General features: G+C 38.6%; 1 protein-coding gene across 20 annotated transcripts in view; it reads left to right on the top strand.

The window, feature by feature from the left end:
* LOC101744488 (ribonuclease Z, mitochondrial) overlaps positions 1–19,499 on the top strand; it is a 31,953-nt gene that overhangs the window by 7,646 nt on the left and 4,808 nt on the right. For 6 of the 20 annotated variants that reach the window (XM_062673261.1, XM_062673254.1, XM_062673258.1 and 3 more), the window contains 18 exons: positions 942–1,093; positions 1,523–1,738; positions 2,436–2,578; positions 3,773–3,942; positions 4,358–4,541; positions 4,687–4,919; positions 5,599–5,746; positions 7,420–7,536; positions 8,764–8,856; positions 9,787–9,861; positions 10,611–10,703; positions 12,492–12,614; positions 14,045–14,137; positions 15,144–15,221; positions 16,194–16,265; positions 17,190–17,282; positions 18,200–18,280; positions 19,039–19,122. In XM_062673261.1, the coding sequence (XP_062529245.1) occupies positions 942–1,093; positions 1,523–1,738; positions 2,436–2,578; positions 3,773–3,942; positions 4,358–4,541; positions 4,687–4,919; positions 5,599–5,746; positions 7,420–7,536; positions 8,764–8,856; positions 9,787–9,861; positions 10,611–10,703; positions 12,492–12,614; positions 14,045–14,137; positions 15,144–15,221; positions 16,194–16,265; positions 17,190–17,282; positions 18,200–18,280; positions 19,039–19,122 (2,248 nt within the window). The remainder of the gene's footprint in view (positions 1–941; positions 1,094–1,522; positions 1,739–2,435; positions 2,579–3,772; positions 3,943–4,357; positions 4,542–4,686; positions 4,920–5,598; positions 5,747–7,419; positions 7,537–8,763; positions 8,857–9,786; positions 9,862–10,610; positions 10,704–12,491; positions 12,615–14,044; positions 14,138–15,143; positions 15,222–16,193; positions 16,266–17,189; positions 17,283–18,199; positions 18,281–19,038; positions 19,123–19,499) is intronic. The other 14 variants (XM_038016738.2, XM_062673256.1, XM_062673260.1 and 11 more) reach the window with 7 other exon arrangements.

Genomic DNA, 19,499 nt, shown 5'->3' with positions numbered 1-19,499 from the left:
GCAGGTAGAGGGGGAAGAGGTCGATCAAAGAAGACATGGATGGAGTGTGTGAATTACGATATGCGAGAAAGAAGAGTGAGTGTTGAGATGACGGCTGATAGAAGAGAATGGTAGAGAAAAATAAGCTGTGCCGACCCCACCTAGTGGGATAAGGTAAAAAAAAGAAGAGGAATAGGGACCATTTGTAGCTTTGTTTTAATTAGAAAGTATGCCATTAAAGAATAATTTAAATCTAAATTATTATTAAATAAGTGAAACAAGTGAGTGAGTTCATTTGATGTTAATGGCAAATATTTCACAATAAACAGTTTTTAAGCTAGACAGCACAGTAAATATATATAAATACATAAATAAAAATTTGTTCGTCTGCCTAAGAAGACAATAAAAAAAAAGAATAAGTGGCTCATACTCTAAATGACAAATTCACTCTGACCATTACTTAGAGCCACAATGCCACTTAAGCAATGACTCAATTGGAGACCGGTCATCGCTCACGTCGAACCCGTCGCTTACGACGAAGGGCTCGGCGAGTAAATTAACCCACAAACACAGCCCACTAAGTTTCTCACCGGATCTTCTCAGTGAGTCGCGTTTCCGATCCGGTGGTAGATTCTGCGAAGTACGGCTCTTGCTAGGGTTCGTGTCAGCAACATCATCAGCCTTGAGCCCCGCGAGCTCACTTACTAATTCGGAGAATCTAAAATAGCCCCTTGAGGTTACTAGAATAGGTAGGAAAAAAATATTTGAGAGTCGAAAAATCTAAATAACAAAATTACATCACATCTCCACAAGCACTATATAAAACCACATACACATTTATATTCCTCAGCAGGAGTCCTTCAGACAGGCTTTCCGAAAGAAAAAAAAACATTTTCTACTGCAGACAGCGGCATGACGACATGACGTAGGTGGCAAATTGTCATCGTCGTCGTTATTTTCAGATCGCCTTTGCCCAGTTCCAGAACATAATAAACATGGAGGGTTCGTGCAAAGGAGATGGCATGTTGAACATTGATGACGGGTCAAAACTAGAATTAGTGGCGGGCAGAACACTCACCATGCACTATCTAAGGCCACACAAGCAAGTTGACAGGTAAATGCTATGGGGTGGCTGCTGATTAGTTACACGCATTACTAAATGTAGCTACTATGTAGAAAACACTAAAATATGATAATGTCAAAGCTTTCCTTAATTGTAGGTCCAAAAATTTCTTGACATACATACATTTGTACAGTATGATATAAATGAGTGAATTAACCCATAGACACAGCCCACTGAGTTTCTCGCCGGATCTTCTCAGTGGGTCGCGTTTCCGAACCGGTGGTAGATTCTGCGAAGCACTGCTCTTGCTAGGGTCAGTGTTAGCAACACTCCGGTTTGAGCCCCGTGAGCTCACCTACATGTTAGGGCGAAGCTGAAATAGCCTCTCAAGGCTATCAGCATAGGTAGGAAAAAAGAATTACATAAAGGGAAAATATGACTTCGCTCTTAAGGTCTCTTGTGAAAGTGTCCCTATTCCAGATCAGCCGAACCAAAACTCCACATACAAGACTACATCCAAGAGACGATGGACGTGGACGGGTTCGTCAGCAGCCTCGAGCAATTCCGGCATGTGGTCGAAGGGATCCGGTACAACAACGGTGCACAGAAGGAATACCCGAAGCTCGTCTTCTTGGGCACCGGTTCCTGTATACCCAGCAAGACGAGGAACACCAGCTGCTTTGTGCTGCATGTCGAGTGAGTTTTTAAACTGACCAACCGGAATTTCATACGGGCAACAGTTATCGGGCCATTTAAAAGACAAATTATTTTTATTTAAAAAGAACTTGAAAAAATTATTAACCTTAAGATGTTATTACACAGTTAACGATTTTTTAAATGATAAATAATTATGTTAATTTTAAATTCGCTTCTTTCTGTTCTTTGTTTTCGTTTTATGACCTAAATAACGAATTCTTATTCAATTAATTTATTTGTTGTTTGATATTTTAATTAATTAATATATTTACTGACTGCATTTAATGTGAATAATTTTGAATAATATTTGCACGCCGACCCGGTAGAAACACGCTGTTCTATAAAATAACTATTAACAACTTTGTAAACTGTGTTTTTGCTAATAAAGTTTGATTTGATTTGATTTTAAAATCTACTATATTTGTGAAGCCATTGAACAACTTAAGGCCAAAAACAAAGACAAATTGATCTTTAGACAAATGAAAATACCTGATTACACGTCGTGCTGGGATTGTTATTTAGTTCGACATAAATATGAACATAGAACTTTTTTTCATTTTAAATGAGGATTTAAAATTGTAATTCTTAATTTTAAAAATATTCTTGTTAAATATGGCTCTTATTGGTATCCTCAGTCTATTTGTGTTACGTTGCTATTCAAGATTATGTTATTGTAACTTTTACCTTTAATTCACAGCGAACACAGTTCAATAGTGTTGGACTGCGGTGAAGGTTCGTTCGGTCAAATGGTCAGGTTCTACGGACCGAAGAAAGTCAATGCCTTCTTGAGGACGGTGAAGGCTATTTACATTTCACATCTTCACGCTGACCATCATATCGGTGAGTTCTCTATTCCATATTATAAACAAGTTTTAATAGGATTACTGAAACTCAGTGACGCTACGCTGTGGCTATTCCTAAATCTTATGAAAAACGTTGCTTTCTTGAATCTGTTGTAATTGTAGAGCGTATTGCGAAAACGCACAGCTAAGCATTTCAGAATTATTTTGCTTTGAAGCAACCTCATTCCAATTGCAAATATAATTGGGATTTTGTCTTTGGATGAATAATGTGATGTGTATGTGCTCTGGTGAAGACTAGCCAGCTCGTCCGTGTATTTAGACCAAGTGGAAAAGCTATTGTTAGTAAAAGTAGTTTGTCTTTAGAAATTTCAGTAATGGTACTTTTATACCCAGTGCGTGTGTATGTAAATATTTGTATGGCGTCTGTGCGGTGATCATTTGTTTGTGATGGCGAGTCAGAGAAGCGCGCTGACGGGTTACGCAATAAACAGTTGTAATGCCACTACTGCATATTTCTGTCAAATTAGTACAATAAAAAATAAAAAATAAACATCTGTGCAATTCACACATGGTAGAAGTGAAACCTTAACAAATTTTGGGTTCAAGATAATGAGACAAATTTAAAATTTCGAGAAGAGGATAATTGAGTCGTCTATTATCAAAGGTGGCAATCTGTGCATTTGGACAAAAAAATGTTATTGATATGTCGATACAGATTGATTTGAATATATTCGTCTCCTTCAAAGAATACGGTTCAAAACCTGCATTAAATAAAGGTTAATACTTAACCTGTTATTTATCTAAGATGTCGTTCAGAAGAGTTTTGTGACTGCCAATGGAATACCAAGTCAATAATTCGTTTTTCTGATTTACCAATAATTGTCCAAAAGTCACATTGCCGGCTTTGATAATAGTCGACTCAATTGTAGGTTTTAGTAATGATCATAGTGATACAAAGTTTGATAATTATTTTACATTTTCTTCGTATAAGTTAAATAGATTTATTCAGAATGTATTAAGTACGAATATTAGGTATGAAGTAGAGCACAATATAAGAAACACTTGTATAATGTTTCCTATCTCATTTTCTTCCATGTTAAATATTATGAAATTAATTTGTGTCTGTCTCTTCTTACTCTCGCTTTTTCGTTTCATCGACATTAGAATCACAACGATGCTAAAGAAGTTTTCACTTGAAAAGACATTTCCTATACATTAATTTGTTGTGCAGGTCTAATAGGACTACTGCAAGCTCGGCGAGAAGCTTTCGAAGAATCCTCCGCGACCCCCGAGGCCGCGTACCTACTAGCGCCCGGCCAGATCGTGTCCTGGCTGTCCGTCTACAACCAACAGTTTGAGAGGATACAAAATGACTATACGCTAATACCTAATCAGAGTTTGGTGAGTTAATTTAGCTTTCGGGTACTGAGTGACCTTTGTCCTTTAACCCTGCTTTAGTATTGTGGGCTTAAACCCATTCTGCCATAATTTCTTCGAATTTTTATCCTCGACCAGCTGACCCGGCAGACTTCGTAGTGCCTCAGTCGATAAATAAAAGATCTAACTATTGTATAAAATAAACTTAAAACAAACAAAAGAAATCCATTCGACGAGGGGCACATCAAAGGGAAAACAAAATTATTTTTATTTAATTCCGAGCATTAACATTTTTTTTTAAACCTTCTCTGGACTTCCACAAATAATTCAAAACCAAAATTAGCCAAATCGGTCCAGCCGTTCTCGAGTTTTAACGTGACTAACGAACAGCAGTTCATTTTTATATACAAAGATTTAACAGGATTTAATCTATTTTCAGCTTTACGATAGTAGCACAGAGGAAATGACGTCAGCAATCCTAGCCAGGATAGGAGTTCAAGCTATCAAAACGTGCTTAGTATCTCACTGCCCCAACGCCTTCGGAGTCGCCATAGACTTGGACGGGACGCACAAGATCACATATTCGGGCGACACTTTGCCCTGTGAGGAACTAATTAAAATTGGTAAGTTCTAAATTCGATTGAAAATTCCAAAGATTTTCGCTTATTAGAGTTTTTAGCACTAAAAGTCCGACTGGCGGGGCGTTTGTGAGTTTTTGTGAGTTCGGTGTTGTAGGTACAGATGAAAAAAACATTTATTTTTTGTTAGGTGAGAATTCAACCCTGTTGATCCACGAAGCGACGATGGAGGACGAGCTGGCGCTGGAGGCGCGGATGAAGATGCACTCGACGACGTCGCAGGCGATCGCGGCGGGCCGGCAGATGCGCGCCGCCTACACGCTGCTCACGCACTTCAGCCAGCGGTACGCGCGCCTGCCGCGGCTCAGCGCGCGCATGCTCACCGACAACCGCAGCGTCGGCGTCGCCTTCGACAACATGCAGGTACGACCGCATGCCTCAACTAACATATTACTTTTTTTTTTAAGTGAAACTTCTTTATCGACGTAGGGAGGAAAAACGTATGTAACGTTTTTCGGTTACGCGCCATCTTAATTTCTTCCGTTACGCGCATGTTTGTTTATTGCTTAGATGGGTGGACGAGCTCACAGCCCTCCTCGTGCTAAGTGGTTACTGGAGCCCATAGACATCTACAACGTAAATGCGCCACCCACCTTGAGATATAAGTTCTAAGATGGCTACCCCACCCTTCAAACTGAAACGCATTACTGCTTCACGGCAGAAATAGGCAGTTCATTACAAAACATATACAAAAATTTAAAAAAATAGCTTTGGGTGAATCAGGTTACGTACGGGGACAACAGAGTTTTTCCTAACCTAACTTTCTAATATCTTTAATGAGCTACAAATCTTTGATGACTAAATTAAATTATTTAATATTCTTAATCATTTTCAGTTCAACAAAGTTAAATCTAACAACTCAACAAAAGTATTGTAACATCCCAGTTTTGTCCCTATTCTAACTCTAGTCTCTATTCACCCCAATCTACTGTACATTGTTTTCAGGTGACAATGAGCGACCTGGCCTTGCTTGACATCCCAGTTTTGTCCCTATTCTAACTCTAGACTCTATTCCCCCCAATCTACTGTACATTGTTTTCAGGTGACAATGAGCGACTTGGCCCTGCTGCCGCACATGTACGCGCCTCTGCAGCTGATGTTCGCGGAGCACTGCGTCGAGATGGAGATGAAGGCCGCCAGCCGAGCCAAGCAGAAGGAGAGGAGAATATCGACGCACAGCTTCCAGCCTGGTACATCGCTGTGCACTAAACGATTCAAAAACTCCACAGATACGAATATCGCAGATATGAAATCCATAGACAATAGTTGTAGCTAGTATTTACTCTTTTATTTTAAAAGTGTAGACTGAAATTGCGTTCACATATTAAATTTGTTGTAAAAATGTGATGAAAAATTTATGAAAGATTTTTAAGAAGTTTTTAAATTTGTATTGAAACTTGACATTATTTATGTTGGAATTTGTTGTAGAGTTGTTTGTTGCCAGAACGAAAATATTCTTTAGTATTTTTGTTTTCTGTGTCATTTTTGAAATGGCATAGTTAAATTAGAAAAAAATTCTACCAAATGCGTGTCGGAATGAAAAGTCACTTTAAAATTACAACTTCAATTAAAGATTTAAAAAAAGTGTATATTATAATCTTTATTTTTGTACTTCTTAAAAAAAATAGCCGAACGCATTGTAATTAAGATGACCTCGTTCATTCCGTCACGACATACGTAATGCGGTATGTAGTCGAGAAAGTACATTCTGTATTCGATGCCTCCAATGAACACTACGCTAACTCCAAATTCGTAGGTTTACAGAGAATTACTGGTGGTAGGACCACTTGTGAGTCCGCGCGGGTAGGTACCGCCGCCCCGCCTATTTCTGCCGTGAAGCAGTAATGCGTTTCGGTTTGAAGGGTGGGGCAGCCGTTGTAACTATACTGAGACTTTAGAACTTGTATCTCAAGGTGGGTGGCGCATTTACGTCGTAGATGTCTATGGGCTCCAGTAACTTAACACCAGGTGGGCTGTGAGCTCGTCCACCCATCTAAGCCATAAAAAAAAATAAAAAAAAGGAGCGTTTAAACGAAAAAAGTTGATAAAATCTTTATTATTGCAGATATATTTATGGTTTTGTTTGTGTAACTAGCTGATTTACTCTTGCTTCTAACCCAATCAATAATGATTTGTAATACTTTTAAAATAGTGAAGCGATTTGCGTGAAAAACGAAAGTTTCAAAATTTTGAGTTAGAGTAGTGTTCATTGGAGGCATCTTATTAAAAATTGTTCTGTTTAAGCGTAATGCTGGTTGCATTTCAATATACTATATTACAAACTTGTAACGTGTTGCCTTTCCATTGAGATGTAATAGTTTGTTATTGTCGATTAATACCTGCCTAAATAAATCGACCAAAATATGTTATTTTTTTTTTAATTGACTATTTCCTTTTGAATTTTATAGGTGATATAATCTGTGAATATGTAATCTGTATACGTGCTAAGCCGTTATAGACTTTTGGCGGGAACGCGAGGAGTGAAGTTGTGTGATTTGTTTTATTTTGTCTATTTAGTGTTTCTTGAGGTTTAAATGTGTAATAACGGTGATTTATAAACCGTTTAGTATTCGTGGAAGTGCACAAATGTGGGAAAATGAAACAAAGCCGCTAGACGTAACTTTTCGGGATCCTCCAAAAAGTCCACTGAAAAATCTCAGTAAATGACCACCATTTTACTAAGATTATATTTTATCCCATATCATTTAATTTCACTCCATATTTCCATCCATATAATAAGAATATAAATTAAAATAAGACATCACCTAAAGGTCTTAGTTACCAGGTCATAAAATCCCTGAAAAAAAACTAAGTGGCATATGCGAGCTCTACAATGAAAGCTTAGAACTCTCCTTTTGTTTAGAAGAGAAAGCGGAGAGTGTCCAGTCGGATCGCGGGCAACACCGCAAGAGTCCGCGCAGTCGCGCCGCGTCGTCGTCCCCCACCGCGCGGGCCAGATACAGGGAGAGCAACGCGTCCCGTTAGTGATGTGGACTCACATACGAGTTGCGACAATTCGAATCGTTTTATACTATACAATATTATATTTTTGTCAGTGCAAACCTTTCGGACGAAAGGATTTTATGTATAAACCAGTAAGCCTGGCCATGCTTCAATATGACTGGCTGAATGAGTAAAAATATCGATTTTTTTAAACTATCGCGTCATTGTACGCTGACGGTATTATTACAGAAATTATCTTTAGAGCGCCAACTTCAATGATTCAAGATCAATAAAAAGATAAAGCCTTGGTCTTTATTTAAATATATAAACACACAAATTGTAGCGTAAATGAAACTTTTGGACTTTTAATAAAACTCTATCTATTAGATACTTATCTAACTCAAACGCAAAGTATCATTTCGATAAACGAATCTACACCGCCATCTGTTACGAACTTCTACAGCTCAAACAAATAATTTTCAATAAAAATGTATTGTGATTATAAATTGAGATAAAAACTCTCCTATCTCTCAAGCCGGACCAAACTACACGATGTGTGCTAAGTTTCATTAAAATCAGTTAATTAGTTTAGAAGTTCATCGCGGACAAACAATGCGATATTTAAATATAAAAAATATAGGCAGAGACTAACAATCAACATTTTATTGACCGCTAGCCTATCGTCTTTCAATTGGCTTTAGCTATTATTGGTTTTCGATCAGTAGGATTAGCTGCATACTGACCTCCCCATAACCTTTATAATAAAATGAACCCGCCATTCCTTACTGCGTGCCGAGCTCTACCGCATCCGGTCAATAATGAGTCAACTACTTTTCTTTTTGGTCAACTGTTTTATTTTATTTAGCAGTTGTTGACAAGCTTTGGTGCTAATTATTATTTTAAGTATTGGATGTTTTCCTTCAAAACGTTAACAATGAAACAAAAGAGAAAATGTATATGCATAAACTGTATTCATATTTTGAGTTGTCGGTGAATTCGACGCATTTCGATGCCCGTTTGCCTCACAGACTTCACTAAGTGAATGCCGCTGTCTGACTTGAGATATAGCATAACGGCTGCCCCAACCTCTAAAATAGGAAGGTGGTATCTACCCGCGCCGGAAAAGAATACGCCCTACAATTACTATCAGGGATTCAGTTCAGTTATAACCAACGAGCGAAGTGGTGATCTTCATTGTCAACAGATTACCGCAATAATAATTTGAAATCTCACACTGTAGTCTACACAGTCTACTTGGTTTCAGGGCTCAGACAAGAGATCAAGGGCATGACAGTGTCCGGTGTGATCGGAAGAGTGCCGCGCAGTAAATCGTCATCCCCAGTCAAGAGCTGTTACAGTTAGTCAATACTGATCTACCTCTCGCGATTACATGTTATTTAGTTTTTGATGTCAAACATCTGTAGCCGCACTTAAAACTGATTGCTGGCATGGCGATGCATGCCGTGGTGACGCGTCGCCACACTGTATGATAGTATATGTATATACAGCCTCTATGTAGTAGTGTGTGCGGTGTGGCGACGCGTCGCCATATGCAAGCGACTGTTTTTTAATATTCATATTTCATTTTTCATTATTTAAGCCACATGAATTTCCTGTTGCAAACTATCCTTTTATGCATCTATATCTGTACAAAATAATATCAATGTTTCACATCTGCCAGCCTTCCCACGATGGTTTGTCTTTTCTTGTCTACCTATCTGCAAGTAGCCTCGAGGGGTTATTCTGGCTTCACACTGAGAAGATCGGCATGAAACTTGATGATTGTTATTTAGTTCTATGGGGTAGTAATGGTGAATTACTCGTCCATTTTGCAGCGCAGTCACGCCACTTATGGTTTACCACCTATTTCTGGGCTTGAAGGGTGAGACGGTCGACATAACAGTACAGCCCACGTGCTATCAAGAAATGAATGTCGTCACCCAGTTTTCAGCCTTAGGTGAAATTCTACTCACCAGCCCACAGATTCAGTGTTAGGCGGCGGCTCAGTTTGGGCATAGGGCGTAGGGGGCATAGCTAAGCCGATGTATGGTCACTGCGAGTATCGACGGGCCGTATGCTTTCTAAGCGAAAAACAGCAGAAGTACTACTGCAAGATAATCTTGAAGTGGTTGTTACTGCGGCTTAGGCTGTCTATGAATTTTATAAACTGAGTTAGCTACTACCAAACGTTCTATCTGACAGAATGTTGTCAGTGTCAGATCGTCTGAACAGCTAATATGGACATCAGTAACAAGTTCAAAATCAGCAAAAAACCTTTTCACTCTAGGATCGCAGAGCAAAAGTTCGTCGCAGCAAAACCGTAAGGAAATACAAGAAAAACTATTGACCTCGATCGGGACACGTAAATATACATTGTGATGACCCTAGTAGCCATAATAGTACATTTTTATATATCTTTATGGTGTAAGTGATTGATGAGCAAGCTTACTCTCCGAAGCACTGCTCTTGCTAGCCTTAAAGGTACCGCCATTGATAGAGTGGTAGTTTATCATGGTATGGGCATGTTATAGATGGTTATGTGGTCAATAAGACCCTGGGTATGAAAGTAGACGATAATTTGAGGGGGTATCTTAAAAATATTTGGATGGATTGTGTAAAAGAAGATATGCGAAGGGAGGATGTGAGTAAAGAGATAACCTATGATAGGCCTGAATGCAAAAATATATGCTGCACTGATCCGCCAAACAGTGGAATAAAGGTAAAAAGAAGATAATTCTTATCAATCGGATTTTGAGCATACATAAGCTGAACTATACCACCTCGAGTCATACCTTTCAAACGGAGACGTGTGATTGATTCACAACTGAATTTGTCATAACATTAGTACCGACCACAATGGGCAAAAAATACTCGTCTACCATTGCCCAAGATCAGCAGTTTATACTAGTATTAATGACGAACGATTCAACGAACTGGTATACTCTGCTACTGGTGACTGAATTTTAATGACGAGAAATCACCACTCGAGGTCTTTTCAACTTATTTAAGTTCTGACGATTGATGATTTCTCTAACAAGCAGTAAAACTTGTGTGGTTTATGTATACCGTATCTAAGTGTCTTAAATTGAGATATGTTTTGTTTTCTGACAGCTCGCACAGTAAGCAACACGTCGAACTCTAGCGCTGTTCCACACGAGAGACTAAATGTCAGACACAACGTATCGACGGGACACATCGTCGATAGTGAGTGTCTGTCGTCCACAATACTTTGTTTAACTTATGCGACGAAAAGCTCGGCGAGTAAATTAACCCACAGATAAAGCCCACTGAGTTTCTCGCCGGATCTTCTCAGTGGGTCGCGTTTCCGATCCGGTGGTAGATTCTGCAAAGCCCGGCTCTTGCTGCGGTTAGTGTTAGCAACGTCGTTAGTCTTGTTAGGCGTCGTCTTGAGCGATGCACCGATGTTCGAATCCCAGGCGGGTACCAATTTTTCTAATGAAGTACGTACTCAACAAATGTTCACGATTGACTTCCACGGTGAAGGAACAACATCGTGTAATAAAAATGAAACCCGCAAAATTATAATTTGCGTAATTACTGGTGGTAGGACCTCTTGTGAGTCCGCGCGGGTAGGTACCACGACCCTGCCTATTTCTGCCGTGAAGCAGTAATGCGTTTCGGTTTGAAGGGTGGGGCAGCCGTTGTAACTATACTGAGATCTTAGAACTTATATCTCAAGGTGGGTGGCGCATTTACGTAGTAGATGTCTATGGGCTCCAGTAACCACTGAACACCAGGTGAGCTGTGAGCTCGTCCATTTATCTAAGCAATAAAAAATAAAAAAACGTGAACCGATCTACGCTACAAAAATAAATATCATTTCCCTTATAGTCCAATGGAATGTTTTTGGCGAAATGCTATTTTTTTTGACATAACTTACATTGTTCGGCGCAGAACCGACGTTTATTTAAAAAATAGCCTGCAAACATAAGCCAGTAATCTCGGTCTACTGACAGTGAAGCTTAATAAAAATAAATTCTTTGAATTCCTTTAAAAAAAAAATGTGTGCGTGTACTAGTGTACACACGTAAGAAGTGAAACTTGTTTATGGCCTTATTTTTCGAAAAATGATCTACATGCAACTTTCTAGAAATTGGTTAAATAAAGTTAAATTAGATAAAGTTTAAACAAAAGGATTTTATTATCATAGACATGAATACAAATAATACAATTATTTCACTTTACCTTTTTGCTACTAAGATTATTACAGCATTTTAATAATACATCTCTTTGATATCATAATACCCTGGTACTTTTCTTCCTATAAATTAATAATAATAGCACGGTCCACGTGGTGTTAAATGGGGTTCCTGAGGTTCGTGAAGTTTGACCCACCTTGAGACATGAGGTCGATTTCTCAAATCCGAAACCATGCTTCAGAACATACCGCCGTTAATTATTAATAAATCTCTTTGCTATCATAATACCCTGGTACTTTTCTTCCTATTATTTTACGTAATAACAGTAATAAATAGCACGGTCCACGTGATATTATTAAGTGGGCTCCCTGAGATTATTGGAATTACAAAATGATTTCCGTAATCCACCTGGAGACATGAGGTCAATTTCTCAAATCGGAATCCATACTTCAGAACATACAGCCGTTAATTAATAAAGAAGGCTGTACGTCAGAGTAAAGTTATAATAATACATCTCTTTGATATCATAATACCCTGGTACTTTTCTTCCTATTATTTTACGTAATAACAATAATAGCACGGTCCACGTGATATTAAGTGGGTTACCTGGGATTATTGCAATTACAAAATGTATTCCGTGACCCACCTTGAGACATGAGGTCGGTTTCTCAAATGCGCATCCATACTTCAGAACATACAGCCGTTAATTAAAAGATGGCGCGTAACGGAAAAATGTGACGCGTAACCGAAAAATGTGACGGTAAATTTTTTTCCAACGCCGATAAGGAAGTTTCACTTCAAAAGAAAAAAAAAACAAATGATTTTCTTCTAGCACGTTCGAAAACGTTAAACTCTGTCACGAGGATGCCGAGCAAAGAAGTTGTGGAGGTATTGCTAACAAACGTTAACAGGAAGATTAACTCTGCGAACGTGCCAACTGTTCCGATTCCATCCAGTAAGTATAATTTGATCAGAAGGGAGTTTTACGTTTTAATAGCTCGAGAATGGAAGAAACTGTTTAAACCTAGTATTAATAGGTGCCTAAGTCAGAAAATACATCTTAATTCTTTTTTTTAACAATTAAGAAAAGCGAATTCGACAAAATAAAATGAGAATATCATCAAGTCGAAGTCCATTATTAAGGATAACCCCCAAAACAAATGCGTTTCGGTTTGAAGGGTGGGACAGCAGTTGTAACTGTACAGAGAGACCTTTTTTTTTTTTTTTTTTATTGCTTTGATGAGTGGACGAGCTCACAGCCCACCTGGTGTTAAGTGGTTACTGAAGCCCATAGACATATATAAGGTAAATGCGCCACCCACCTTGAGATATAAGTTCTAAGGTCTCAATTATAGTTACAACGGCTGCCCCACCCTTCAAACCGAAACGCATTACTGCTTCACGGCAGAAATAGGCAGGGTGGTGGTGGACCTTAGAACTTATATCTCAAGGTGGGTGGCGCATTCACGTTGTAGATGTCTATGGGCTCCAGTAACCACTTAACACCGGGTGGGCTGTGAGCTCGTCCACCCACCTAAGCTAAAAAAAAAAAAAAAAAACTTCGGGTCAGATCTTTATAAAATTTAAATGGAACCACATGAGAAGCACAATCTGAAAATTGGTTCGCCTAGAATAAATTCTAAGGTAATACACATAAAATACATGCGAATTGAGAGCCTCCTCATTTTTTATAACGGCTAAAAAGTACCCACCCACTAAAGTTTCCAAAAGGATGCAGGATTTCTACATGAAATTTTTTCGGTTTTCGTGAAACCAATACCTACATAATTAAAACCATTAAGTTAATGGCTTAATCTCGCTTTTATTGTTTTAATTTTAGTGATTCCGACGTTCTCTTTACTTTATTTGCAGACTAAGAAACATAAAAGTTAAGAATTTGTTTTCTAAAAATTTGACGGTAGTATGCGAAATATTTAAATGTCGATGTATACCTCGAGATACCTCAGTAAAATACTCGAAAGGTCCGAAAAAAAAGCAATGACCGCGAGATTAAACCGTAAAAGTAAATTTAATTATGCTTATACTGTTTTACCCTTGTATTCTTTCAAAGCATCAGTCGGTCACCGTCTTCGCTGAACCCGTCGCTTGCGACGAAGGTCTCGACGAGTAAATTTACCCATAGACACAGCCCACTGAGTTTCTCGCCGGATCTTCTCAGTGGGTCGCGTTTCCAATCCGGTGGTAGATTCTGCGAAGCACTGCTCTTGCTAGGGCCAGTATTAAACACACTCCCGGTTTGAGCCCCGTGAGCTCACCTACACGTTAGGGCGAAGCTCAAGGATATCAGCATAGATAGGAAAAAAAGGTCATTGACAGCCTGACGTTAATCGAGCATTTAATAGTATAGTTTGTTTTTTCGCCAAGATCGCAGCAACACCGGCTACGGGAAGCCTTTAGTCACGTCCCTCAATACAAAGCTGACGATAAAACGTGATCCGCCTCAGAAGGACAGCGCCGGTAACTAGCAATGCCTTCATATACTTTTCATCAATAATAGATGAGTTTTTTTTAACGCCTGGAATTTGAATAGAGCCAGATAAGTGCGATTAGGGCCATATTTGGCCTAAGGCATCACCATTTTAGCGTTAGCGTTTACTGAGTAGATAGAAATTTATAACCTTCCGGTGTAGGAATATAGATAATATAAATATAGAGCAGTATTTATTATGTAATTATACAAATTTGATTATAATACCTATTATAACTATATAATATAATATACAAATCAGTGTTAACATGATTTCCATATCTTCTTCGCAAACAGCCCGGAACACCGAACTCACAAAAGCCCCGCCAGTCGGACTTTTAGTTATCTAAGTTTCAATAACGGTCTTAACTGTTGGCTCGACAGACAGACGGAATGATAGTTTAAGAGATTCATTTTTTTTCTTTGAAGTGTAGAGTCCTAGCACAGTATTAATTAAAAGTTTATTGTATAATGCTATCATAGAATCAAGACACAAGAATGGTTCGGGAAACAGACAGAATAGTGGTAACCTATGTGGGTTCACAATACTGCCCCTAACCCATACCGGGTTTAGTTTTCTAGAACAGACGAAGGAGTCGCCGTAGGCCTTAACTTGTATCTGATCCGGTAGTAGATTCATTCGCGAAGCAGCTGCTCTTGAGTTATTAGGTCTGCTTCGGAGGCGTTGGGGCACCTCGTAGGAAATCCCATCCCTCCGGGCTGAGTCTTTGCTCGCCCATCTGTCCTGGTGAAACCGGAAAGGCCTTCGGGCCACCAGTAAACCCTCATTGATAAAAAAACATTTTAATATAGAGGAGGTCGACGTCTCAAGTTATTTCTTATAACAGCCGCCCTACCTTTCAAAACGAAACGCCCATAGTTTGATGCGAATCAGAAATATACATCATGGTGGTGATTATCCGTGCAGACTAAGAACACAGCTAATCATCACAAAATATAGTGTACTTAAGAATGAATATAAAAATTTTTTTAAAGCTTCCATCCTCAAAAGAATAACACCGCGATCGTCGCCAACAATGGATCGTAGAAAACTGTCTACCGCTATTAACAAAGGTAGGTACATACTCAATCACTATATTCTTTTGTGTTTTTATTGCGAAATGGCGAGGATTTTTTTAAGTTATTTATTTCATAATACCTACTTACTAGTTTTTAATGACTTCATGACTTTAACGATGACATTATTCACCTTGAGAAATAAGATCGAAATTTCGTTTGTGTTGCACAGCGTGTGCTTTACTCTTGAATCTAATTAGCGCGCTTGCTCTGTGGCAGCAGTGGGTTCCTACCCACTACTCCCACAGAGACCACCGTCCTGGATGGTCTCCGGGCGGGCGATAACGTACCCAAAACGCTACACTAAAGACCAATTTAACCAGTGTTTTTTCATTACAATGAAAAATCAATTGAAGTGTGGTATTGACGATTTTGCGGGAGCATTTGTAGTAAATGTCCATGGCATATATATTTGAAGAGAAATTTATTGCATTTTCAACTGATAATTAGGACTCCTCATTCCCTCTTTATAATAGTAATGGTAGACACCACACAAGGTTTTCATCCGTTCCCTTTGAATCTCTCAAAGGGGCCACAGCTTATGTATAATAGGTAAAAATAATACCTGGGGGGGATGATCACCTTTTTTCCCTACCTAATCGTTGGTAGCCTAAGGGGCTATTCCAACTTCACGTGGACCGGTAGGCGAGCTCAGGGGCTCAACCTGAGAGAATTGCTAACACTAGCTCTAGCAAGAACAATGCTCCGCTGAATCTACTACCGATCGGAATCGCGACCCACGGAAAAGATTCGGCAAGAAACTCAATGGGTTGAGGATGATCACCACCCTTCAATAAGTCTCCATCATCATAGATAATACACATAAATTGCCATCACTGTTGTCGCCGTGGAAGGTAACACCTTCCTACCACCTAAGTGATCTCCGTTGGCCATGTATGGTCCACCAGCAAAGCTATAGGTATGGCCAGGCCGCGGCGGCCTCTATTTTCAAGTTATGTTATGTTCTAGCGGAGGTCTGTGAACATCGTTCGCCGCTAACAGTGAAGAAAAGGGAGGCGCCTAAATCGACACGTGAGTGTGGTATATAACATAACCTATTAGATTACGTTATAGATTTAGTATCAGAATAGTAAGATAGGATGTGCTCTTACTATAATCGTAAATTTAAATAAACATGGGTATTTAATTAAAGTTCTTCCAATCAATCAAATACAATTTAATGAAATTGAAATCATGTAGGTGCTTATTCGGGTTTATCTATTTTGCAAAAACAAATTAGAATTAATGTTGTGCACGTTTTAGTATTTTTGGTATTGTATACCGAAACTGGTATAGAAGTCGAACCATCTTTTTTATTGTTTATTGCCCTTGTCGGCAGGCTAGCATACGGCCCACCTGATGGTGAATGGTTACCGTCGCCCATGGACTTCAGCAATGCCAGGGGCAGAGCCAAGCCGCTGCCTACTGAAAGTCATTAAATGAAGGTGCTAATTAAAAAACAAAACATGTTTTTTATTTGCGATTTTTTTTCTGTTTATGTTTCGCGAACCGCTTCCTATACTTCTCTTATTTTTATGGGTTTAAGTTGACACAGCAGTATGTTTTACCCTAGTAAATAAATTGTGTAATAGATTTGACGAATACATATACTCTAAATGACAACTCGCCTTGCATTGTAAATTAAAACTTAGACAGAACTCAAGGTGGATGGTTGCTTAACGTCGTTGATGTCTATGGGCTCCAGTGACTACTTGTGCTCGTCCATCCATCTGAGCGATAAAAAATAAAACTTAAATTTATAGGATTAAGTTTGCAAATAAAACGGCCACAGGGCGGACCCTAACAAATACTCACTTTCAGCTCGCACTCAGAACAGGGATGTATGCATGAACATTCTCGTGAACATGATAGTCTGGCGTTTAGTTCATGTCGGGTTCTGTCTGTGGGAAGCCGAGGGTCCGGTTCTGATTGCTACTATAGCATTTGCCGTTTTGTTTTGGACAGCCGCAAAGGAGACCTTTGGTTTTGCGAAGCCGAACTCTGGCACCGCAGTGCTGAGTAACAGTTTGTCGCCGTGCAGGAATCGACTCGAGAAATGTTAGTCTCCACACAATCGTAAATTGTTTGTATTAGTAATGCATATAAAACTAGAATTTCCTATTGAAATTAGTAAAAGAAATCAAAAACTACCCTAACTTTTGTTGAAAATCACACCGTAATATTATACTACCAAAAACTTTGAAGTATTTTCATGGTATTTTGTTGAGTCGCCCATCTAGGATAAAGTGCCATATCAAGCTGGTTATCCCAACTTATTAGATTAAATTCAAACGAGTTGACGATATATATATAATCGCCGTAGCTTTTACATTTAGCGAGCTTATAGTCACCGCAAAGTAAATGACCTTAAAGCATTAGATCGAAATCTCGATGCTGTGTTAGATTAGCTTTCTGTTCTAACTTTTCAAATCGGAACACACAATCGTTTCAATGCAGGACTAAGTGGGAAGTTTTAAGATGCTAAGTAACACTTACAAATCAGGGAAGGCGCTAGGTAGGTTACAGGTCAGTTGTAAGCTCGTCCGCTAAGAGTCAAATAAAAGCATACAGAATTTTCTTGCCCAACTAATACCAGCAGACGGATAATGTGGAAGTATATTAGTACATAATAGTTCGAAAAGACTCGGTACTAATTAATAGTCTAAAAATTATGTAAGATCCCGTCTCCTAGCCCACACAATTAATAATAATATGGTAAAGACTCCATAACAAGCATTAGCTTCACGCTTTCATTATTTCCGGCGTGTGTAATTATTTTATCTCGTTTTTTTTTTACTTCTACATATTATATTATTATTTGCAGCAATATAAATCCAAACTTTTTTTTCTGTTTACTGTCTCTTGACAATGCAAAGGACTTAGAAAAACATACAGCTTGAAAATGATTCTATTTAAATCTCGTTTGAAGGCGGAGAAGTATGTGACAATTTAGGTAATTATGTTCATTGTTACAGCACCAAGATCTCTTTGCCGTGCTCCGTCACTCAGTCCAAGGTCTAATAAACTCATTAAGCTATCAGACACTAGGCCACAAGGTGAATACTAAATATTTTTGACGTGACCACGCTCTGTGTCTTTTTTATTCAGTATGGTAGGCTCACAGCCCACCGGAGTCCATGGACATCCACTTCGTAAATGGCGCCACACACCTCGAGACATGAGTTCTAAATCTCAATTTTTGGAGTAAAACTGCTGTCCCAGCCTCACAAAGCGAAACGCATTATTCAGGGTGGTGGTACCTACCGTGTCGTCTCATAAGACGCCCTATATTACTACTAGCAAGCCTGTCTACCTTTAAATAAGAATGGTCAGACTGCCTAACTCGAGAGAAACTTTCGAAACAACAGTTGGTTAATGAAAGTGACTATACTTTGTGATGGAAATAGCCAAAACGCTTTACTTTTTTCTCGCGTGTTTATTATTTTTTAATGCTTTTAAATTTATATTTTATCGAGGGTTCACTCCTATTTATTTGCTACAAGCGACATTTATCTTTGTAATTACCTGTTTTATTTGCTGTTAGCATCAACTGTTCAATGTATTTAATTGAACTTCAATTAAGTTTACTCCATTCAAATAGCTGCAGTAGTTTTTGTTATAATAATTTAATTAATACTTTAACAAATTTTGAACTTTAAATGGTTCTCGTGTAAAGTTGCAAAAATGCCGCTTAAACCAAAATAATGGTTTTTTATAACCGAAGGTTGAGAAGAAAGCAGTTTCGAAAAATAAGCCGATTCTACTTGTTTTCAGTTTGATTCAGATTGAATTGATAAATAATTTTTCTACGCAGACGCGAGAAGTTTTCCTGTATACAACAAGTTACGGTCGACAAAACAAGAATACCCTAATGAAATGAAGAGCTGGATGATACCAAGTAATATTTCATAGTTCTCGTTCAGACATGTCAGTCCTTTAAGTCACGTCACTATGTCGTAATAGGGATGCTTCATAGACCTATATAGTAGGGACACGACATATTGTTCTATACGTACAATTGCTTATATAAATAGCACCCATTTTGAAGGCATATACATAAACATATATCTATCTCGTTCTTACTCAGCACTTTAACTCGCAGGAAAACAATATAACAGTATTTCAGTGCGTACATAAAATGAAACATGAATATACGTAAATATCTCCGTCTCCGTCTAATGAGGCAGAAAATCCGCCATGTTTAGCGCGCCAAATGTCATTGTTACGTCAGTTCGGCCGTCTGTTTTGGGTTGTACATTATTTATTGACTTTGAT

This window comes from Bombyx mori, chromosome 17, assembly GCF_030269925.1.
Source record: "Bombyx mori chromosome 17, ASM3026992v2".
Classification (NCBI taxonomy): domain Eukaryota; kingdom Metazoa; phylum Arthropoda; class Insecta; order Lepidoptera; family Bombycidae; genus Bombyx; species Bombyx mori.
This window is presented reverse-complemented; position numbering and strand designations above follow the sequence as displayed.